Source organism: Seriola aureovittata, chromosome 21 (genome assembly GCF_021018895.1).
Source record: "Seriola aureovittata isolate HTS-2021-v1 ecotype China chromosome 21, ASM2101889v1, whole genome shotgun sequence".
NCBI classification, from domain to species: Eukaryota; Metazoa; Chordata; class Actinopteri; order Carangiformes; family Carangidae; genus Seriola; species Seriola aureovittata.
In genome coordinates, this window is record NC_079384.1 from 10849794 (window position 1) to 10874304 (window position 24511).

Consider the following 24511-nt stretch of genomic DNA (forward strand, 5'->3'; position numbering starts at 1 on the left):
TGTGCTCTCATATTTCCCCAGAAGGAGGCAGGGCAGCATTGTGGTGTCCACTGTTTGAACTCCTCCAGCCATCTGGCACCCGGGTGACCCTCGCAGCTGGAGGCGGTTTGGCTTACCTTGGGTGCTGCCTCCTGTACTGGCTTTAGGCCCGCTGTGCTCCACGTTGAAATGGAACGTGTGCCCATTGTCTTCAATGCCGTCTACAACCCTGTGGTGGGAGGGGGTGAAGAGGAGGGAAGCTGGAGTTAATGTAACAGTAGAGCTTTTTCAATTATCATTGGAGCCAGCAGACGACCCAGGAATGTGCCATGAGAGCTGCTGCTGGCAGAAGCCCATGTAGGTTTGAACATGAGGAGAAGAGCCCAGTCTGGAGGGGCGGACACCTGAGCCCTCTGAACCAGCACTTACCCATATCTAGGACTTACTGGATGACTTAGGGATACATTATGAATACAGATGGTTAGGGCAGGAGGATAAGGTACTCTGGTAATGAAATTCAGTGACATCTGTTGAAATATGCAATGCAAATACTCTGCGTTTATGCAGGTTTCTCTAGCATGACTTTAGGTGTCACTTACTGCAACACCTTTTTCAGATTATGTCAGACGTTCTAAGGTTAGCATAACTTGAGTAAGTATGTAGACATACTGTGCTCTACAAAATTCTGTGAGATACTGTCTGTGATAGGAAAAGGAATGAATTTAAAACAATACATGTTAAGGAAATGTAAAGGGAACAACTTCCTGTGTTTTGCCATAATTTGATTGTGACTACATGTCTATAAAATGAAATAGTGGTACAGATAATGAGTGGTCGAGTTTGAGTGAACACACAGAAGCTGCCACAGTGTGAAGAACTGATACTAAGAACAAAAATGAAAAGTGTAGGTAGATTGGTAACAATTTGTGAAGCTTATTATCTGTAATGGCTGTTTATAGTGTGTTTCTGAATGATTGCCGGGTGTCCTACTCCTTCATAGAATCAAGGTTTCCACACTAGACTAGACATTTTAGATAAGATTTACTAATAGCATGTTGCTTTTAGATTTTATAGCACTGCATTATGTTATATAGGTGTTGTTTATTTTTCTGGTCAAGCAGTGTACATTATATTTTGCAATTCTTGCTACCCAAGTTAAAACAAATTTATGTAGTTTTGACTGTTAAGAGTTTTCTCTTTTCTGCTTGTGTTTTGGAAAATGAATTTAATGTTAGCTTTCACTACCTTGGACTCAGATCTGGGGGTCCAAAGCAGGTGACAGTTGGGATAAGCAGCTTTGAAGGCTTTTGCTCAGCTCCTGACTCTCCCTGGGCTGAAGTTGAGGCTGGGGCCAGGGTCGGGGCTGATGTAGGGGTGCTGTGCTCTCGTTTGGTAGGTGGCTGAGGGGATGAGCTTTGCCCGTGGAAGCCTCGGCTGAGATTTGGGGAGCGGCAGCGTCGCAGGGCGTTGAACTGCCGCAATTCATCCCCCAGGAGGTTCCCCAGGGACGTACGGCGAACAGGGCTGCTGAAGCTGGGCAGCAGGAGATTGCGACGGGAGCGGGTAGCCGGAGAGAGGTGGAAGGAGTCATCTGGGTCATCACCCTTGGTTTCTACGATAGAGGGGAGCCTGGATTCCTGCAAAACAGGAAATATAACATGTAGCATTAATAACTGTACACTTTTTAATGTATAATTTTCACAACAGAAAGGTGCACAAATCCTCAAATGGCCTGATTTGTGTTTGTGTTCGTCAAAATACAAGCCCTGAGGATATGAAAATAGATTAGAGCAGAAATAAAATAAAACTTGGAAACTGGAATAATAAATACATGAATTAAATTAAGTATTGAATCATATTAGAAAACCAGACAAATTCAAAATGCCATTCAAAATACTTTGCTCCCTGAAAACATTCAATGAGTAATCACGCACATGATAACCTATTTATTTTAAAAGCTGCTGATAACGAGCAAATAATATGTTATTTTTATTATCTTTTATTTATCAAAGTTTAATCACATTGCAAATTCTAACCACAGCTGCGTGTATAATTATGAGTAAAAACAATTGGTTTTATATTAAATGCAACTTTTAATAACAATGTGAACACTGTAAACAGTAATAATAACAGAAAAATAAGGCGGGGAAATACAGGGAGATGCATACAGTACATAGTGAGAAAAGTAGCTCATAAGGTTTCCCATTAGGAGAGCTATTGACCCAGTTAGCGAGCCAACTCCAGGGACACTGTTCCAAATGAGTTTCAACCTGTATGGGAGAGTCCATGTACAAGCCCTCGCACAATGTTTATAAGCATTACCGTATGTCCCAGAAAAACTGGGGGTTTTACCTTGAAAAACCAGATGCACGCCAATAAAAAACCAGGGACTTAAACACATGATACAAATACACCTCTCACCAAAATTGTGCCGTGGTCTCACCTACTCTATATTTAATATAATTCAAAACCAGGCTTTGTGTTTTTGAATTTTTCATAAATGACTTACAACGTCTTGTGGACAAAGGAAATAATGACACCTCAAAGAGAAGATGGATTGAATTAGCACTGAACTCACATGGGAGAGCCTGGGTGACCTTGAAAACCTGTTGAGTCCCTGCAGTGACAAAAAGAAAGCAACAGAGATTACAAAAGACACAGCTGCAGGAAAAATGTATTGATTTACTTAATATCCTATCTATCAGATATTTAAATTTTATATTTAACCCTTGCAGTTACATATTTGGTGATATCTTTGCCTTTACAAAACTGAGTAAAATTCTAAATTGTTATTTTGTTCTCTTTTTCCAGTCCAACGGGTTTCCATTTGTTTTCCCATTACTTAAATGATCTTGGCCAGTCATACATCCTCTGCCACACAACCCGAATCCCATAACTGATTCTTTTTTCCACACCTGATTGCAGAGGGATTCCAGCAAAAGTTTCTCTTTCTGCTGGTGTGTGGAGAAATTGCTAGTAAATTAGCATAATCACCAGCTGGATGGAAAATGAAACTGTGGTAGTGTGAAGCCTTCCCTCATGTGTGAAAAAATGTGCTTCTGACAACATGGCTTAATGTGACAACACAAGCCACAGTCTGTCGCTCTACCAGTCTAGTGCCAGTAATGCTCTTTGATGCAAGGAAGCCAATTCACCGAGGATACACATTAAATTTAATCCTTCACTGAAGCACAATACTGGGTTTAAAAATCAGCACAGCTGAAATGATATGAAAGCAAAAATAAAACTCTAAGTGTGAATCTTTCATATAGCACCACCATCTCTTCAGATGGTGGTGCTATATGAGAGACAGAGGGACGAGTCTATTCAAGGCAGGGACAAATTCTCCTCATACGGAAAGTTAACCCCAGAGTGACTTGGAATGATTAACTAGAAAGAGAGGAATATTAGCCAAATGACATTAACTGAACATCAATATCAAGTAATGGGGCACTGATGCCGAAAGTGTCCCACATAGGAAAGTGGGTTTGCAGGGACTTAATTGAGGGGCTTTTTCCTGTCACTCACAAGTGTGCTATGGTGTATTTGCACATGCATGCCATTTAGAAGGAACAGATCTTACAAAATGGCAGTATACATTGTGTGCGATTTGTTTTTGCTGCATACCAACCATCTAAAACCAGGTGTTACAGGTAGAAATTGAAGCACAATTGAGCAAATACTTGACTTCCTTTGTTGCTACAAATTTATTCAGAAACTGATGTCGGTCAGAAAACAAACAAACATTTTTTTGTTTTCAGAATAGCTTAAAAATCAGAAGCATAGACCATTGACAGCTAAGTAAGTGCAAACTCATCATCAGGGGTGTACTTGAAATCATACTGATGTTGCCTGATGGTATGGTCACCTGGGACTGTTGTTGTGACATCTGTCATCCCCTCTCTGTGCTCCTTCAGCAAACTCCTGATTAGTATTTTTATCCCACCCAACATGTCAATAACATTGAGCTCATCTTGTCTCTCCAATAAACATGCTGTACTTTTGCACTCACTGGTTACCAGTTGGCTGCCTTTGTCAACTGTTTAACTGTTGTTGTCATATGAGGCTCCAAAGAGAGCTGCATCCCTATAACTCCTGGCCGACCAGTTTGTCCTTCACACCCCATGACTACTGAGTACACTCCCTGTGGCGACGTGGTCATTAAAGTTCAACAAATTTCGTCTCAGCGCTGGCTTTCTACTGGAATAGTGACTTTCCCACTGTACCCAGGACAGTATAGTCACTCCTTATATATTTATATATATAAGTCATGCTCCTGGTACCTAGTTCACACCAAATCATTCAACCTAACCTTAAACCAATAACTATTTTTTGGCCACTAAGGAGCAGCTGAAACAAGCTGTGAATATATATACAACAATATATAATACAATATATAACAAACTTGCTAGCAATCACACCTAGAAGTCACAGAGCGACAGAGAGTGGTGTTTCTTATTCACTCTCTTTTAGCTCTGATTTTTGGTCTCAACTAATTGAAATATCTGTCTCTTTAGCTGCTAAATGCTCCACTATGTTCACCAGCTCATTGCAGACTTTGCTTAATCACAAACTTGGTGCTGAGCAGAAAAACGAGGCAATGAGAGCGAGAGTGAACCAAAACAGGAAAGAAAGACATTTGATACATTGTTATTATAAAATTAAATGAATCAAGTGGAACTGAATAGAGCTACATTATTTTCACAACTAGAAAGTCGGTGATTAACAAAATTTCAACTTATTTGGCTTGTGCAGTTTTGAGTTGCTACAGATAAGACATTCAATTCAACTTGAAAGCAGTCTAATGGGTTCTTGTCCCTGTTTGTATGTTTGCAGTATGCTGAGTAAAAAAAGATGTAAAACTTTTATGTTCTATATCAACACCAACTGAGAAGAATTTAATTGACAGCACTGCAATACAAGTTGAAATTAAATTATAGAGTTGACAAAAAAACCCTCATTTTCCATCAGACTGGGTTTTTCCCTTGAAGAAAAGATAATGTTGTCCCTTTTGGGAACTAAGCATTTCTATAATCTGTTTCTTTGGCAGTGTTTCACTACAGTTGACTGATTGCTGTACAGTCAGCATATTCTCAAGTATCTCTTTAGTGCAAAAGGACCTCCCATCCTACAACAACTCCCATCTAAAACCACCCACGGTGAGGATGTGGATGAGACCAGTACGACTGTATGTTTGTGTGTGTGTGTGTGTGTGTGTCAGGAATCTGTGGGACCTGGCAGCACGGCCAGGTAGCTGCACACTCCTTCATCCTGTCAGGGGAGCGGCGGTGCCCCGGCTGAGCTTGAGCATAAACTCTGAGCAGATGGTGTGGGAGAAGTAGAGAACTAATACTTGTAACCTGGCCCCAGAGAAGCCTGCTTGAATCTAAATTAAAGACTGTAATAAGTCTAGTAACGTATGAACATATATGGCAGCTATACTCAAAATAGAGATCTTATGATAGTCAACTTTTCTAAAATAATTTGCTTTTCTGTCATATACGCATGGATTCTGTAAGGTGACAAATTGTATCTATGATGTGTCTCTATGGAGGGAAACTCCGCAAACATAATTATCCTGTTTTTGAAGCCCTCATTAATTCAGTTCTTTCAGTTCAGTTCTTTTCCCTCAGCCTGTCTGACAAAGACATCCGGTAATTAACACGGCCAGCACAGATGTCCTGTTCTTCATGTTCCAAACTTAACAAACCACAAATAAAACAAAAAAACAAAATGAATAAATTTAGAAAACCTTCAAACAATGAAAAAGGCCTGTGGGAACAAAGATGAATGCTTGAAGGAAGTACAAAATGTTTGTGATTGACAATTAGGATGAGATTGGGAAAGTCCTCAGGGAACTTTGTCATTTTTGTCAGTCACACATCAATGACATCTTGGCATTAATTTGTTTTGATCATACGGTTCAACAAAATGCCATTCAACACAACCACTGAACTTTGTTACATTGTTTCTGTAGGTTTTCAAGATCCATTTTTCAAAGATTATATAACAGTGCCTGTAAACATGGCTACATGTGTAACATCAACAGGTGCATTTTCTCCACAGATGGAGGATTATCCTGCCTTACGTAATGCTTTCTTAAATAACTGTTAGGGGTAACAGGCAATGCTGAGAGGAGGTCAGTGTCTGGGTGTAATGTCATCCTGTTGTGCTTTGGGGTGGTAACAGGCAAGCGATACGGCTGTCTGACAGTGGCACCCACGCATAGTAACTGGTGTGACAATCAAGTCACCAACAGCCCTTTGGTCGCTGTGGCAGAACAAGTGTCAAGGAGAGTGACAAAGGCACCTCAGGGGGCACGAATGTGTTGTTTGGTGTGTTGTATGCTCTATTCCACTATCAGATAAATGTAGGGGGAAACGGTGCGTGTGTAACATCTGCTGGGCTGCAATGCACAATCTAATAATCAAGAACACATCATTAATTTCCTTCAAAGCTACAACAATGACCAGTTCTTAGATGTTCAAACTGTGAATTATTATACACATGTAAACCCAATTTAAAATACTTTTATCAAACAACACTTTTTTTTCTTTTTATATACCGTAGAGTTTATTTAATTTGATTCTGTTGTTTGTCCGATTTCTCTTGTCTTGCCGAAATTTATTGTCACATTAATTTTACTTATCTGTATGTATATGTGATTAGTTTGGAGTGCAGTGGTTCTGTAGTGGATGGGGCTCTGTTGGAGCAGAACAAAGGGGGAAGGGGTACACTGTATTTGTTCAACTGTCGGCGTTGAGTTGCATTCTGTAAAACTTTAAATATAAATAAAAAGACCTTGAACAAAAAAACACTTGCAAACCAAGCTGCAAACCAAGAAAAGGAAAAATCTTCGCTATATCTGAGATTAATGTCTAAAGTTAATATAAAGTTTGAGTGCCAGCCCCTAGAATTAAAGAACAAGTGCTAACTGTATTTTGTGACTCACCACTTTGCACAAATATTTAACTATTAGATAGTTGAAATCCATAGTAGAAGAGGAAACAATACAGATGACTCTACCAACAGCTGCCTCAGCAGACCAGAATGATTTCTAAATGTTCAAAACCCATACATCACCACTGCTCTCCTTATCTTCATGTACTGATGTACAGTCTAATAAACATGTGGGTAATATTTTGGGAGAATGATTATAGGTTGGTAAGCTCAGGCTGAATTAATGTTTTGATAGCAGGATAGGATAGGATAGGATAGGATAGCAGTACCTCGTCCTGGCTGCCCTCACGCAGGTTATATGTGAGGTTGTTGTGGATGTCAGAGGCGAACACGCTGGCGTATTCAGGGTAAAGTTCCAGCACCTCTCTCAGGCCTCGAACACTGATATACTGCAGGTCACAGTAGGTCAAGGCCTTCACATCAGCGTTGGTCTTGATGACCTGGTCTGTTCCCGGCAGGTCAGACCCGATCAGGTCCCCTTTCCCTAAAACCAAAATAGTAAATATTCACTTTCTTGTGTGACTTTATGCAACATAAACACCTCAAACTTGATGCTACAATACAAACCTAATATGGCCAGCACCATGTTGTCTTTCAGCACCTCTAAAGACCCAGAGCACACAAAGTAGTTGGCATGCAGCGCATCGCCCTGGCGGATCAGATACTCCCCAGGGACGCAGAAGGAGGTTTTTATATGGAGGGAGAGAGAGCGCAGACATCCACGACTGGCCCCCTTAAAGACAGGCAGCTGGAGGATGTCCTTATTCAGATGCATGGCGATGTCGGCCCGCAGCTCGTCAGGGAAGTCATGCAGGAGCTGGGGATGTGTGACAGATGTAATGAGATGCGGCACTGATTGGTAATTAGGGAATGGACTGTGTTGCCACCAGTTACCCTCTTTTGAATTTCAATAGGATGTCAATTAATGGTTTACCTGCAGCCATATGTTGTCCAAGATCATAAACAATTACAGCTACAAAGGCTTGTGAATGGATTTTACAGCAGGTAAATGCCATCAAAACATTGGCTTGAAGTTCCTTGGGGGCAGACAGAACTGTGTGCAAAGGTATTACATGACAACAACAATGAAAGGGACTCTTACCTCGTTGGCATCTATACCATTGTTGACAGACCACGTGGTCTGGAAGTACTCCAGCATTCGTTGTTTGAGCTGCTGGGGCAGACGGTGGACACGGATGAAGTCCTTCAGGTCTTTCATACGTGTGTGGTAGAGAGAACGGCGTGAGTACATTCGCTGGATGATGGCCGTCACGTTACCAAAGACGAGGGCGTGCATTAGTGCTGTATGAGAGACGAAAACAACTAGCATGAAAGACAGTAAATGACAATATAAAGACTGAGTATTAGTATTCTTAGGTTGAAATAATACAATTTAATTTTGAAAGTTGTCTCTCAAAGAAAAAAATACTTTAAAAGGTGGCTTTTATTTTTAATTCCTTTCAAATACTTTTCCTGCTTTAAAATAAAAATAAATCTTCATATTGATCACTACCCAGTCATCTACAATAGTTACCATTTATGTGCTTATTGATCCAATCAGGGGCCACAGTAATTTACAGCTCCATTTATATCACTGCTCTGATAAGTAGTCTGAATAAAAAATAAAGATACAATTGTCTTATGTGTCCAATAATTGCCACCTCAGCTAAAATAATCTGTTTATTGGTATATAAAGATGGCAACAAGCTGAGTCTTAAAGGCCAGCCAAACCATCCAACCCACTTCCCGCTGAATCTTTAGACCTGGCGTGCCGAACAGAGGCACTGTTCTGCCAGGATGCCAGAGGGAGAATGTACCCTAGTGTCAGACGTACCGCCGACGAGCATGGTGCAGATGGAGAAGATCTTCTCAGCATCAGTGTTGGCACAGACATTGCCAAAGCCCACACTGGTCAGGCTGCTGAGGGTAAAGTAGAGGGCAGCGATGTAGGAGCTGCGCACTGTCGGGCCGCCCACCGTGCTGTTGATATACGGTGTCTCCAGACGTTTGCCCAGCTCATGGAGCCACCCTAGATTGTAGAGGTAGAGCACGAGAGAAGAACAAAAGCAACAGTTAAGGTGGTCCGCACGTACTTCAATACCTGTTCTAAGAAAGACAATAGTATATAGTGGCTCTGTGTGTTTGTGTGTGTCAGAAAGAGATTGTCAGCAGGCTGGCATGTTGGTACGTGACAGAGCAAAATTAGATGGGCTCCTCCAGGGATAAATAGGGAGCGTTAATTAGCAGGTATGACCTAACCTCCCTATACACAGAATATACTGACTCTAAAGTATGCACAATCCCACATATACACACATAAATAGAAACACACACTCAGCAGACTGTACCAGGTGTTCAATTTTGCTGTACATTATGTCAAAGTATGTGTGTTGCTGTTGTTTCAAAATCATGCGTTGCTGTTAAGGTGCAGGATCAAACTCTTCACTTGTTTGTAGTCATTTAGATGGTAATGAAAGCCTAAACCTGGTTAGACTCTGGTTTGATGCTCGTAATTGGGTAAATAATAAAACAAGATACTACTCAGATAATTTACAGAATAGAAAAGCCTGTCAATTTTTGATTATTGGTCTCCATGTTGAACCATTTTAAAACAGTGACACAAACAAGACATTAGTATGCTGCTCGCTACCAGTCATTTGTTATATGAGCTTTTGATCTGGTGTCAGGCTGTCCTCATTAGAGTGCCAGAGTATGGTGTTCGCTGCCATCTCACCACTGAGCAGAGCTAGAAATCCCAATAGGTGAGCCCTGATTATTTATAGCTGAGTGGGGACAAAACAAATGTCTATTCACTGTATTGACAAAATGTAGTCTGTGGTATTAGACTAGACCACTCACTTAGAATGAACCTATGACAGGTGATTGAAAGTCTGGAGCAGTGCTTACTATGAAATTAGCAATTTTAGGTTCTATTTCCTGCAAGACGTCACAGACAGACAACAAATAAATGATGGCATATGGTGAAAATCAGCTGGAACTATCACTTCATTTATCCTTTTCAGAGAAAGGAAATACTACTTTCACACCCTTTCTGGATCAAACACCAGACAAGACAACACTTCAGCTTCCACTTCAACAAGGCCCCAAGTCAGACTCACCAATATCCCATGTCTCACTGGTCTCTATCTCCCTGCGTCCAATCATGTACCAGATGCAGGCCATCCAGTGTGCCAGCAGGGCAAACACCGACATTAGTAAGGTCAGTACCATGGCGCTGTACTGGGAGTAGCGGTCCAGCTTCTGAAGCAAACGAAGGAGCCGCAGCAGGCGTACTGTCTTAAGCAGGTGGACCAAGGACGTCTGAGGTGGAGATGAGAGTAAGGGGGATCAAAGTGAGGAAGAAAGTGAGAGAAAGGAAGAAATGGGAGAGAGAGGAGTTGGAGAGGGAGAAAAGCAGGTTGTTTTATTATTATTATTTTAGAAACAAAAATCTACTTTAAATCAGCCATATTAATATCTAGAAACACACTCTGATCTTGCTTATGAATCACTACTTTGGAAATACTCATCACATAGGTGGACAGCAGCAGGTAACAGCAGCAGCCTTGAAAATGGAAGGTGCTATATTTCCAAAGGCAACACACTTCAGGGAAACTGGTATGTACTATGACAAATCATCAATTTTCTCCTTATGTCAGCAATCATGAAGAGCAGTGGTACTCACAACTGTGATGTTGAAGGCATACAGCAGGTCAAAGGGCAGGGCGGCCACCAGGTCCACAAAGAACCAGGTGGTGGCGTAGTGAATGCAGATGGAGCGTGGCTCATACACCACCTGGCCTGACTGGCTCACAAACGTGGTACGAAAGTTCAGGATAATGTCTGGAAATAAGAAAGTTAAAGATAATTTTTTTTCTCTGTGACTAAGGGATGGTACAGTCATACTCATGTTCATTAAGCAGGAAGAGAAACATTGTCACAAACATGCAGTTTTTTTTACTGAACCAAAAGCTCAGACTCAGTCCAAATGGTTCACTTGTATGCAAAGCATACTTTAGACCACATAATGATGTTTGTCATTCACACAAAATATAGAATACAGACAGAGTGGATTACCAATTTTAGTCATATTAATGGTAATGTAACCTTAAAATAATAACAATATAAATTAAAAGAAATGGAAAATACATGAGGGAATATATTGGTGTTTTAAGGCATCCATATGGATCAGTGAATTTACCAAACAGATCATTTAACCTTAGTCTCAGAAACATGCTGTCGATGTTGGCAGAGACGATGGCTCATCACTCAATGGGAATTTCAGTAATGAGAAGTTTAAGGAAGGTAAGATGATGAGGATGGTGATTTTTGGATAGCACATACAGCAAAGTGCAGATTAGTGTAAGACTGATTAAAATCAGTGGCACCTCCTCTCCAATATATCATATTCCCTAAATGCTTTTGGCAAGCATGCCTTATTTGAGTGCTATATGAGGCTGTTTGCATTTTTGTTTCTCTCTTTCTGTCTATTAATTAGTCACGTGTCTTCAAATGAGAAATAGGAAATACAATAAGTTACAACAAACAAACTAACTCTAGTCTAGCACGGCTGGTGGTTTTGTGTTTGTACCAAGTTGAGGGATTCCTAACCGCTGTTAATGTACACTAAGAGGAGAACATTGAGCTTCTGCCACCTCAATTCATCCCTTGGGTGTGTCCCTTTGAGGTTTATCAAGGATTATCAACTGGGAGGAGTCCCTGGGAGAGACTCAGGACATGCTGAAGGGACTACAAAACCTAGGTTGACTGGAACGAGGAGAACTTTCTAGGGAAAAGGATGCCTGGGTTGCTCCTGTTCCCTGTTGCCATAGGTGTCAAGAAAATGGATAGATGTTACCACATAAAAAATACCTGCAAAGCACCAATATTATTATTACATCTTTTTGTGATCAAATTTTTATTATAATTATTTTATCCCTAACTGGAGGTTAGATCAAACACAACAACAAAACATCATCCCCTGCATACAGCTGTAATACTGGACATTGATCACTTTAACATACACATAAAAACAAAGGGGTCTTATTTTCCCCTCCAGTCTTTAAAGACAGCAAAGGGGCAATTTTTGGTTGAACCACATATCTAATCCCTTGCAAATAGAATTGCGCAACATTTTATGATTATTGTGAGAAATTTTATGAATAGAGTAATAAAGACTCCTTTAGGATTTCTGTTTACAGTCCTGAATCATCTGATAAATTACTCAAGAGTAAAAGTCAAATTTATTTTATAGCCTGAAAGGGTACTTAAAAAAATAAAAAAATCTCCATAACCACACCATCACCAAAGACAATTGATTTCAAATCAATCAAATGCCTTTTCTGTATAAATACATATTACAGCTGGTGATAACATTGAATTGGATGAGTTGCACGATCTATTCAGTAACTTCTATCAATACTCACCTATAATAAAGAGCATTTCCACTGCAATATCGCTTACGATGGTGGAGCGTGCAGCTGTGACAGTGTCATCGTAGGGTGTGAAGCTAACGTTGTAGGGCACGGTGACAGCCACATAGAAGGTGGCCAGCAGAATGAGCCAGTCCCACAGGGCTTTGAACACACTGTAGTGGAGCAGAATGAAGCGCGACTTCGGCACTGCTGCCACCTTGTACTCTGGTATTGAAGACTTGCCCATATTGTTCTGTAAGAGAACAGGAAGATGAAGTTTAGCAGGGCAAAAACACCCTTAAATATTTCTGTTGAAACAGACAAGAGCATGTACAGAGTCACATGCACACACACATATGCCACTCATATAGAAAGGTGGTTTGCCTGTTAGGAGTGAAAGTCCAGTAATAACCTCTAGCCTCTTGATTTTCAAGCTCAAGTTAATAAATACACAAAAGACACAAAGCATCCTAGAGAAGCTGCATAAATGAATAACTTGATAACCAGATGCTCACAAGGTGTGCTGTGAAAATAAATGATAATCAGAAGGACATAGCAGTGCCAAGATTTTGCAGAAACGGACAATATAAATGTCAACACCCTTGCTTGTGTTTTCACCGCTGATGATTCAGTGTGGGAGGCAAATCAAGTGAAAAAGATATGGTAATGCTGCCGGTTATCTATTCTTGAAAGCCTCCTATAGAGAGTTATAAACCTTTTAAATGGCTGTGCAATAACAATACAAAATGACAGAGATATGACTGTGGTCAGTGAAGGGGAAACCTATTACTAACACTGATGCCGTGTAATTTCATACATGATTTGACCTAGGCTTGAATTAATCCTTCCAAATGGCATTAGTGTCTTAATTCTCAGGTGGTACAGTACAATGGTGGCTTTGCTACTATAAGGAAATGAAGGGAATTAGAACATTGACCATCCACTGCTGTTATTTTTGGAAACCTATTGCTTATTCATTCCGCTTATTTCATTTTTATTAAGAAAATCCAATTGCACAAAATATGCATTGCTGCGTCTGATGAGGTGGTGGAGACCATTCGGCACATAATGAGACTGCAGCTCTCCAAATGGGGCCATGAACTTGGCACATAATAGCCTTAACAATGTTTAGGAGACGGGAGAAGAAGCTATTACCCGTAGCAGTGGTGAGAGGGAAACAGAAAGGAGACATAAATGAGCAGTAATCCATCCACTAAACAATGTGGCCACTTCACGAACAGGTGAGGCCAGAAACAAGGAGGCAGGTTAATGAAGTCTTAGGAGTCTTCTAAGTCCTGAGATTTACTTGCATAGGCTGTGGAAGCTACATTGGTTGACTCGGAGGGAATAGATCAACACTCAACTCTCTTTGAAAGTAATTGAGAGAGAAATGACAACCACTTTTTGTACTCCAGAAAGAAGAGAAATACCATAGAGCAATCACACACGGTATGCACAGTGTGATTGCAAGGAAACATTTTGCAATGAAATATCTGTCAGTGCATTATACTAGCGGAGAAAAATGTTCAAATTGTTCCCAGGGAAGAAAAACTGTAATTATTAAGGCTGCTTGACACAAGACAATTTCTGGTGAAAAGATAAATGTTTGTCACAGTCTCCCTCAGTCAGTGTTTCTCATGGCATCTAAACATTAGTAAGCAGAATATCTAGAAGACCTTGCTGACTGCCATCAACAGCTGTGGTCACTTTAATGACAGTTAAAGCGTTGTCAGCAAAAGCTGGACTGTTTTCTTTTTTTTTTTTTAATTTGCCTTACATCACAGAGGTCAGGACGCCCATCTGACCTTTGGCACTTGAGGCGGTCAGCTGAGCACATCCCAATGATTAGAAAAGAAAGCCCAGCACTGCAGGGACACATGGGACTACATGTCACACAACTACAGCTGGTCTTCGCACTTCATTAACTCACACTGTAGCCTAGAGCTTGTTCCAACTACATCTCCCAGCATGCTTTGGGCTTCAGCACCGATAAAAGCCTGTCCTTGATGGGGAAGGAGACACACATGGCTTACTATGTGACTCAAGCAGCAACCATTCACCCCTGCCCTAAAGCACAGTCTGGAGCAAACTATTGCAGAGGATGCTCAGTCTTGAATTTATATTCCAAAATATTATTTAGCTTTCCTTTTTACCCCAGTCTTTCCTCTTGAGCAGCAATGTGGCAGGAATACAACAACAAAACAACAAAGTTACCACGATCCTCTTGAACAGACACACAGCTCTTATTGTGTGATGGTATTGGTAGGATCACTATACTTAACAGGCTTTGCATTATGAACTTCAGCTACAACAACCCAGTATTCTCCTGCACAAAACTGAGTTACAGCAGGAGAATAAAGATAAACATTTGCTGTCTTAAAGTGTGTTTGTGAGTGAGTGTGTAAAAAGTTCTTAAAAAAAAAAAAAAAAGGAGCTCTGTATTTCAAAGGCAGCCAGAGAAGTGTTTGCATCATAACTTAAAATGCCTCTAGATTGCACTATTTTTCTCTTTCATAGCCCTTTGACATGTGCATTAAACTGAAAAGAGGCATTAGTGGCTCTCCCCTGGGAAATGCAGCAGTTTGAAGCTCAAATCTGAGCTTCTTGTCAGAATGCCTTGGATTGGTTACAGTAGCTGATACACTAATGGCCTAAAAACTGGCAGAACTGACGTAAACAACAACTCAGGCAGCGTGCTTGTGTTTTGGTAAGGAGTCCTAAGAAAAAAAAAAGTTGAACATGTTTTTAAGGAGCTGATGCATTGCGATCATTTAAAAAGGATGCACCTTCTACACTCTGAAACTAAGGTACACAAAGGGCTGTGGAGATGTGCAACTTCTGCAATCAGATTTTCATTTGTAGATTATATGTCTATTTATTGAAATTTTAAGCAGTTACTTGTCACCTCTGGCTCTCTTTATGTTTGTTTTCATGGCTCTACTAGTATTTAAAGATCTACGTGTATGTCTCTGTGTTTTCCAGTATAGTTCCCCCCCATTCTTCCTTGCCTGGCAGGCCGATAGGCTACAAATAGAGATGTAGTCAGAGCAAATCTGGCTTGTTGTGGTGTGGAGGAAGAGGACCACATTGTTAGCTTACTGCTATTGAAAGATACAGACAGAGAAACAAAGTGAAAGAAAGATGGAGTCAGTGTTATATCATCATAAATTATATTAATAGTATTATTGTGTTAACAGCATTTTAATGTTGTAGCCAGTTGAGCCTTTATATATTGTTGGGTCCCTTAATCTTAAGCAAATGCATCATATTTTATAAACTGATGATAGATTTTATATGTAAAAAACATATCTGTTGTGTAGTATTAGTGGACTAAAAAGAACAGTATGTACCTCTGAAATGTAGTGAAGTAGAAAATTTAAGAAAATTGAGGTCCTCAAGTAAGTACAAGGATTGTACTTATGAAAAATTAAGAACTGGAGGTTGGAGTAGATGGATAGCTTCAGTATTTGAGCTTCAATAGAGGAAAGAGGGAACGAGAGAGATAATTTAAAAGTGGAAGAAAATGGGGACTACAGAGTGACAGACAATAAGAGGGAGAGACAGCAGGATCCAGAGGGATGAACCCAAAAGAGCAGATGAGGTTAGAATGACAGATGGAGAGGGAGAGAAAACGTGTAAAAGCAGCAGAGAAAACTAAGGGGTGACTAAAGCTAAATAAAAAAAAACTGAATGCACTAAAAAGGATGAGGAAGAGAGATAAACAGCGTTATCAAAATTGTTTCTCGGTTTACTTCAATAAATAACAACTTGATGAATGCTAATGACTTGGCTAACTAATTTTTCAGCAGTGACAGGTAGAGTGGTGGTCAATTATCTCCTATGTCAGGATACTGCAGAGTATACAGAATTGTATCGTCTTACTTACCAAAGAAAAACTTCTCAAATAGAAATCCATTGTTTTGAGATTTTTCCCTTCGTAGTGAATTTAGCGTTATTTTTAAACAAGGTTGTTTCCACAAGCAAGAGTTAAGCTAGCTAACTGCAGTTAAGTGCTGTTGCCCTGGTTACCACCCTGCTTTAGAATGTGGTCTAACTGCTGTCAACTGATCTCAACCGCTATTTTAAGACTTTTTTAAATTATGTAAAATGTAATCCACTAGTTGCCTTTTCGCTGTCTTTTCTTGTGTTTTTCTCATTTATTGTCCTCTTCAATAGTCGCAAATAGCACTGACTCACTGACTGATTGATCATAATTCCAATATTGATTTCAGAATGCCACGTGACTGAGTTGGAGTTTCCTCATTGGCCCTGTAAACTGGTTTTGTTTAAATCACTGGTCAAGCACCAAAGGACCAAAATTTTGCTAAAACAAATAGTGATTAAAGAAAATGGATAATACACCCTTTTTATTTACAATTTATCTAGAGACCCTTTGAAGTAGTTTAAACTAGCTCCACTTTGACCTGCTACAACAGTAAAATGCTATACATAGATGTATTAGTATTTAATTCTGTATTTTCATTAAATAGGATTTGAAATGCAGAACGTTTACTTGTAATGGAGTATTTTTACATTAATGTATTGGTACTTTTACCTAAGTAAAGAATCTGAGTATTTGTTCCACACTCTTTTATTCTGGATATGATTGTACATCTGTTGATGTTGTTGTGATGATGGTGATCTAGTTATCAAGAAGGGAACTATTATATAACACACATATTACTAATTCTGTTGTTTTTTAAACACAAGAGTAATGTGACACTATCTCTGTGTATTGTTGTGTTGTATCGAGTCACCTCAAAGTAAACACATGAAACTGATTTATAGGAATATGCATCATGTGAACATAAAAACGCAAATAACGATAATATGAAAACACTGGTGCTTAATAGTTCTTTATCCACTCTTGTCTTAATACAGGGCCTAAGGTTATTTTGTGATTGAGGCCCTGTTTACAGGCCCTTGTCTAAATTAATTTCTGGTGATATTGCTAACACTAACATTATCAATTATCAAGTGTGTTGCATGTTATTATTGCTTTGAGTCTCATTCCCATGCATACTGCGGTATCTGTTTAACAATGGTGACAGGTCTGCAAGGTCTCCAGAGTTACTGATAGAATCACGAGACACAGTCCAATGAGCTCCCAAAGACCCACAAAAACAAAACAATATTCACAGGAATACTATATATTTGATTTATATTCTCACCAGTCGCTGGTTGCCTAAATTTTTAATATGCTACAACATCACAGGCTTGTTCTAAATGCATGCTGCTGCTGGAAATTGCTGTTTTTCGTCATACTGCATGCTTTTATGCTACTATCAGTCCCTACGGTTACAAATAAATAAGGCAAATGTGTTGCATTGTGTTCTTTTCTTTTTCTTTTTTACATTTTTAGAAGGTAGAATATGCCCAGAATAAGATGCTCTTGCCATGGTCTACCTTGGCAAAGGAGCTTCTAATCTCAGTGGGAATTAATAAACAAATTTTCATGGTGGTAGAGGTAGAATGTGGGAAAAGTTGAGGTTATGGAAAAGTGTAATTTCATCAGGAGTGTGTGTACATGTGAAAAAGATGTGCAAGAGAACCAGAGACAGAGAGCAGGCTGCATATCAACACTGATTGTTAAATTTCATATTCCTACATTTTGTATAGGCCTATCAGTGTGTGTGAGAGCGAAAGAGAAACTGTGTTCTTGTCAAAATAGTCTCATGCTGAGAGTGCTGGCATAAAATTTGAATGATAAATACTATGCATCTAATTCTGAGTGCGCTGATGTTCTGCCATATGTTTACCTCGCTCTTCTCAGAGGGCAAGCCATCATTTACTGTCTGTCCTGATGCGTGTGTGAATGTTTTTGTGAAAGCGCATATGTGTGTGTGCCCTATTAGAACAGGTGTGTGTACGCTGCGAGCATGCATGGTGCCAGTGAACACTGCCATCTGTAAGTAGGTGGGATTGTGAAGCGGGGCAGCAGGAGGTTTGGCAGACAGTGGGGAGGTGTAGCACATTGATTCCCCAGGAAGGCATCTGCACATCGACTCTGAAAGCAACAGGACCGCTTTTGTCTCTGGGGGCTTTAACAGGCTGTAGGTCAACTGCACACAGGTTCATATGTGGGTATGTATCTCTTCCTTTTCAGAAAAAACTAAACAGAAATTATGGTCCTTATTTTATTTGAACTTAGAGCAAACATAATATATAGGGCTGCAACTAGTTATTATGTCACTAAACCAAAATGGAAAATGGAAATCACAATTTCTCAGAGCCCAAGATGATCATTTCAATTTGCTTGATCTGCCTTATGAGCACTCAATAAGTTCTTCATTTTGCAATGATAAAAAACAAACACAATGTTTGTATACACACATAAATACAACACACATACAAGTAATCAATTATCGCAATTGTTTTAATCTTTCAATAGATCGACTAATGATGTCAGTAATAGTCATTTAAATATCTACAGTATAAAATTTATGTCATGTCCCTTGAGCCTATAGTAACATAACCATATACTTAATATGATTTATTTTCTACTAGAAATGAGCTTACATTAGAGAAGAAATGCCTTCTTTACTTCATTCCAGAAAAATGTGAAATGTTACCCTGACTTTCACCCCTCTTTCTTTGTGTTATGAATGGCTAGCAATCTATCTGGAGTTGGCAAACACATTTGACCAGTCACTGGAAAAGTACAGCATGTTTGAATGATAACAGTGAAGTGTCCAAAAGGCAATTTTCATGTCAGATTCTCATTGTGTTTTGCAGGTTTTAGCACTGAAGGGAGGAGAGGAAGCATTTGGTGTCAAATAAAGGGTATACCATTGAAATGGTAGAGGTACTTTGAGAAGAGTTACTACTTGATGGTAAAATTTTACTGGGATTGTCAGCACTGATGATAAAACTGCTTTAGTTACATGCAATGGTATATTTCAGGTAACTGAATCCCTCCAATCAAGTACGTTTTTTTTGTTTTCAAATGCCACCTCAATCAGTCACACTCGTCTCTCAACTTTTTACATTTTTATTTGGATTTACCCCTGAAAGGTTCTGAATTGCTCTCAGCTCCCTGGGATGAAGCGCCACATTGTGAGGGACAGGTTTGAGTACAGACCCAGTTGGTAACTGAGCCTCTGCAGGGAGGGAGCGGGATTATCTCAAAAATGGTCCTCCGCTAGAACTACTGCTCCCGTTTGTATCTGAGAGCGAAACGAGGGCTTGTTCTCATGAATAACATTGCTTGGAGTATAGCACGACTTTATTATTCAAAGCCTACAAAGGCCTTTGTTGTGTAGAAATAAGACAAGCGACAATGAAACAGACCATAGCTAGGTCTATTTCACCACAACAAAAAGCCTCTTTAAGGTACTTGAAACACAAACACACTTGAAAGAGAGATGAGGGCAAACAAACTGCACGGGGAAAATGACACACTTATCTGAATCAGAAAAACATTTGAAATCCATGTGGAATAAGCCTATTTTATCCATACTGTGTAGAGGTGTTAGACATATAGCAGCCTCATCTCGACCTCAGGGTAAAGGAAATTTAAGGGAACATGCTGATGACATAGTGACCTATATCCCCGAGCTCCTACTGGTGAGGTGTTGGCATGTCCAGACAATCCCAAAAAGTGATGATGATGATGCTCCCAGCTTCCCCTATGACCAATAACACCTCACCCGCAGTGACAACCACCTCCCAGCCAACCACTGCTGCCACAGTGACCTTGCTATTTGTCCATTTAAAGCCTCCTAACTACAGTTTGCATGCAAGGAAATGCAACAGAAGCAAGATTAAAATCATTCAGGAGACTTAAAATAGTGAAGCCATCTGATATATTTTCCACTGAGATAAGCCACACTCTGTGAATCTATGTCAAGACTTCCCTCACATTGTCTTCCTAAAAACTCATCTTTTAGATCTCAGCATTAATAATTCAAGCTCAAGAATGAGGGCGCTGCATGTCTGAGCAACTCCTGACTGTAGATTTTCTTAGAAGGGTATGTCAGGACAGACATTTAAAATACCATCACAAGCAACCAGCCAATCAGGAAGCATGTGAGAGTGGTTAAAAGTACTCACGCTGCCCAGGTTGACATCTCCTTTGCCTCCCCTGGAGAATTGGCTGGTGAGCTGGTACAACATGGTGCGTCCACGCTTCCTGGCCTGGCTGAAGTGAGAGCTGCTCTTCCTCCTGCACCTCTTGTCATCTGAAACTGTCACACAGTCACTCAGATCAGTGCACGTAAATCAGATCACAAGGTTGTGTCACAAGGAATTTCTGTGGGAGCTGGAGACGAAGAACACCTGACAGGCGTTAATGCTGAATAATTGTTCCTGTTATAACACAACCACTGATATGTAGTTGACTTCCATTCAATTACAAAATGACAGTCTATTTCTCCTGGCATAGTGCTTGGTATTTGAGGCAGACTGTGTCCAGGTTCCACTTGAAGACACACCGCTGCCCAAATCAAAGTCCCCATTGGTAAACATCGTCTGAGTTCGGTGAACGAATGCCAGCCCAAACAAAACTGCCTGGTAGAATGTGACAGTGATGAACAAGAGCGCACAGAGAAAAAGAAAGCTGGGGGCCAGAGGATGGCACACTCGTAAATCATGCTCAAAGTAAGCAAGTAACAGGAGTTTTTTTGTAAACAGGGATTGTATCCTACCCTCCTTTTTGCTGTTGTAGTGGCCTTTCCCGTAGGTGTCGGTGATGTCCTTGAATGAGAAGAGGAAGAGAACCATTTCACCCCTCTCGTTCTTGATGGGCACAATGTCCAGCAGACACCAGAAGGCCGTACCTGGAGCAAAACCAGAAATGCTAATTTAGTGGAGGGGTTTTTTTTCCTCCTCATTTCTTGAATGAAGGAAAAATCCTCAACAGACACATCACAGTGTAAATATACAGGAGCAGGTTTAGAAACTTTTGAACAGGCAGGCCAGACGGGGGCACACTTTTAAAGAAATTAGTTAAGACTCAATTAGTTAAAACTCAAGCCCTCATTCTTGACAATAATTAACTTTGTTACATTGTTTATTCACTCTAATAAAAAATAAAAATTTAAATAGCCTAATATGAAACTATATAAAAGATATATATATACATTCATGGACAGATTATAAAAACAATGGGCCCTTGGACACAGACGTGTAAAAAGGCCCTCAACCTTTCTTACACAGGAGCAAGACACACAAACTGAAAGAGACGGAAAATGACTACAACTGACCCAGCATTTTGCCTGTAGTCATCTTCCATCTCTAGGTAGTCATTCTGTGTCTCTTTGTAGTTGTTGTGAATCTCTCTTTGGATATTTTATGTCTCTTTGTGGTATTTGTGGCGTCTCTTTGTGGTCGTGTTGTACCTCTGTGTGGTTCGTCTCTTTTGCACATTTTGTGTCTCTTTATAGTAATTTTGTATCTCTTTATGCTCGTCTTGCGTCTTCTTTGTAGTCATTTGGTTGACATTCCAATAAGAAATATTAACTGTCATGTCTTCACACAGAGGCTCTGGTTCAGGGGCCTGTACCTTGTATGCCCATTCTATTATCCATCCATGATACTAACAAGGCCACTACCTGTTACCAATCAGATTTCAGGGGGAGCCTGTGACACCCCTCTAGCCCCGCCCTTGTAAATGTATTTCCATAATGACATCACTCTTTCGTGCCAAGGACTTTGATTTCCCATGTCATGTCAGCTCTTGCCAAGTCTGAACTGTGGACACTTGTCAAGTGTGGCATAACCTTTCCAAAAATATAGCTCAAATTAGATATGGATCATGTTCTGGAGGATTGTGCACAAAGACAAAGAGCAAGTCAGGGGATTGGTTATAACAAGTCAGGCAGAGGAAGGAGCACCATAGATCCAAGACCTTGCCATAACCCAGAACGCTCATTAGCAACTCTGCAGAAACTGTCTGCTCTGCCACCAAACAGATGTTTCACATCTCCTATAGTGTCCCCAGTGTGCTTGTGTGTGTGTGTGTGTGTGTGTGTGTGTGTGTGTGTGTGTGTGTGTGTGTGTGTGTGTGTGTGTGTGTGTGTGTGTGTGTGTGTGTGTGTGCGTGCGTGCGTGTGTGTGATTGTGTATGTGTGTGTGTGTGTGTATGCGCATGCATGTATTTGTGTTTGTGAGTGTGAGAAAAGAGTGTAGATACTGCTGGTTTAGCACAAGGCAGTTTGTGTGAATACAACACAAGAGAAACTATTTGTGTGTGTTTTGTGCTTTCACGCAGCAGACACACACACTCATGAGGACGGTGTGTGTGTCTACTGAATTCCTTTACTGTCAAACTTTATCATGAAATACATCTGCCATCTAAATTATATCTTTAAACATCTATTGCTTCTATTTCTCTTTCACTGCTGTGTTTTCTTTTTCTCTTCCATGGCTTGTGTCTGCAGCTACATAATATTATCTTCGGGTATATTACAAACGATTGTGTCTTTCCTCTCATTAGTTGTTGTGGCATTGCCTTGCTGTTGCTAACTGTACTGTAAAAAAAAAAACTAAAGAAGAAGACTGGAAGAAAAAGCTTTTTTTCAACTGCAGTGCAGATTTGTTGATCCATCAGAGTAATTAGTGGTTCACACACTCCGAGGCTGCTGCAGGTTTGTGTCTCTGTTGAGGAAATATAATCCTGTGTGCCAATCAGAGAAGACTTAAACACTGTTGTGTGTTCTCTTTTCATGCATGACCTCCCATTTTGAGCCCAAGACTTTGTCAGAAGGATTAGCTAGAAGTCAGAGGGAATGAGTTAAACTCAGGATTTAAGCACACACTCAGACAGTATGTACAGTACTTTGTCCTGCAGTAAGAAGTTATGATTAGCCTTGGAAATGTGTGTAAGAAAATGAGCTGAAGCTTGTTATTCCACCACACTGCACTTTTTGAACTTATGCTGAATTAACATGAACCGACTGCTGATTTTTTTCAACTCAATCTGATGGTTTTGTACTAATAATAATGAGCACTGAAGGGCTCTAACTCTACAAAAGAGCATGTATTGCAATAACTGAACTGCTGTAGCCTATTTAAAATTCTGCATCGCTGAGGAGATTCATAATTCAGCCAAAATATTCAGCTCTCATCTAAAAATAAATGTGCACTTCATGAGGTTGAGAACAAAAAAAGAATCCCACAACGTAGATGTCGCTGCAAAAACTGAACAGATGATCACAGCATGATCAAACCAGAAGAGAATCTTGGAAAAATAAAAAGTCTTGTCATTTCCTCAGTTGATAAATGAGTTTGATCAACTGAACAAAAGATGAGAGGAATGTTAATTTCTCCGTAACCTTGAGTTTTGAATGAATAAAACTACATACTGAGATCTTATGAATAAACACTTTGGCTTTCCCTTTGCTCTTTGCCATGTACCCACCGTTCTTCTTGTAGAAGTGGACCTCGGCCTGATACTCCTCTCGGCCCTCCAGAGCCTTCTCCATCTGCTGGGCCACGTGCTCGCTGGTGTCGGCCCCGTACAGGAAGCGACAGCTGCAGTTCTTTTGCATCACCTCGGTCCTTGTGAAGCCCGTCAGTTCACAGAAGCCGTCTGAGCAGTAGACGATGGGGTAGCCGCGGTGGCCCTGAGCGTTACCCAGCAGGAAATTACTGTCTGCGAGGCGAACATGAAAGGAAGAGCCGGGTGCATCATGTTAAAGTCTAAACTCTGGTACATAGTTTGTCCTCTGCACTAAAATCAAAGTCTGTTTAGCTCTTTGAACTTGTGTCAAAGCTTTGCAGCTTTATTCAACACTAGTTTACAAGTTCAAAGTAAACATGAATCAGACTTTGTTGTGGACTAAATTCATTTCCCCAGGTCGTCCTCATCAGATTTCTGAACTGAGTTATATTGCTGTGGTTATCAGAACCACTGTTGTGGGCGGTTAAGGGAATTGGCGTATCGGGCTGCAGATGGTAAGATATCAAAACAGCTGACTGGGGTATAAAAAGAGCACAGAGGTTAGAAATTGATTCACACGTAACTCCAGGCTTACTAGATTGGATGATGTGAACCCTTAAAAGACTTGACCCTTGAATTTAAAAGCTGATTGGAAAATAGAGGAGTGCAGGAAAGTGGAAATGAGCCAGAAGAATACACATATAAATGGGAATTTGAAGGAAGGAGAAGATGCGACAGACTTAAGAATGACTTGACTTAAGCCACACTCCACTTTATC

The 24511-nt window shown here is 40.3% G+C and overlaps 1 protein-coding gene across 3 annotated transcripts in view; it reads right to left on the reverse strand.

Moving 5' to 3' along the window:
• Positions 1 to 24511, reverse strand: part of LOC130162997 (potassium voltage-gated channel subfamily H member 4-like) — a 37388-nt gene that overhangs the window by 3494 nt on the left and 9383 nt on the right. For 2 of the 3 annotated variants that reach the window (XM_056366947.1, XM_056366949.1), the window contains exons 2-14: positions 23713 to 23946; positions 20999 to 21130; positions 20406 to 20539; positions 12366 to 12606; positions 10625 to 10782; positions 10059 to 10260; positions 8774 to 8968; positions 8042 to 8241; positions 7507 to 7756; positions 7209 to 7423; positions 2558 to 2596; positions 1225 to 1616; positions 117 to 208 (exon numbers count right to left, since the gene is read on the reverse strand). In XM_056366947.1, coding sequence (XP_056222922.1) covers positions 117 to 208; positions 1225 to 1616; positions 2558 to 2596; positions 7209 to 7423; positions 7507 to 7756; positions 8042 to 8241; positions 8774 to 8968; positions 10059 to 10260; positions 10625 to 10782; positions 12366 to 12606; positions 20406 to 20539; positions 20999 to 21130; positions 23713 to 23946 — 2484 coding nt within the window. The remainder of the gene's footprint in view (positions 1 to 116; positions 209 to 1224; positions 1617 to 2557; positions 2597 to 7208; positions 7424 to 7506; positions 7757 to 8041; positions 8242 to 8773; positions 8969 to 10058; positions 10261 to 10624; positions 10783 to 12365; positions 12607 to 20405; positions 20540 to 20998; positions 21131 to 23712; positions 23947 to 24511) is intronic. The other variant, XM_056366948.1, reaches the window with a different exon arrangement.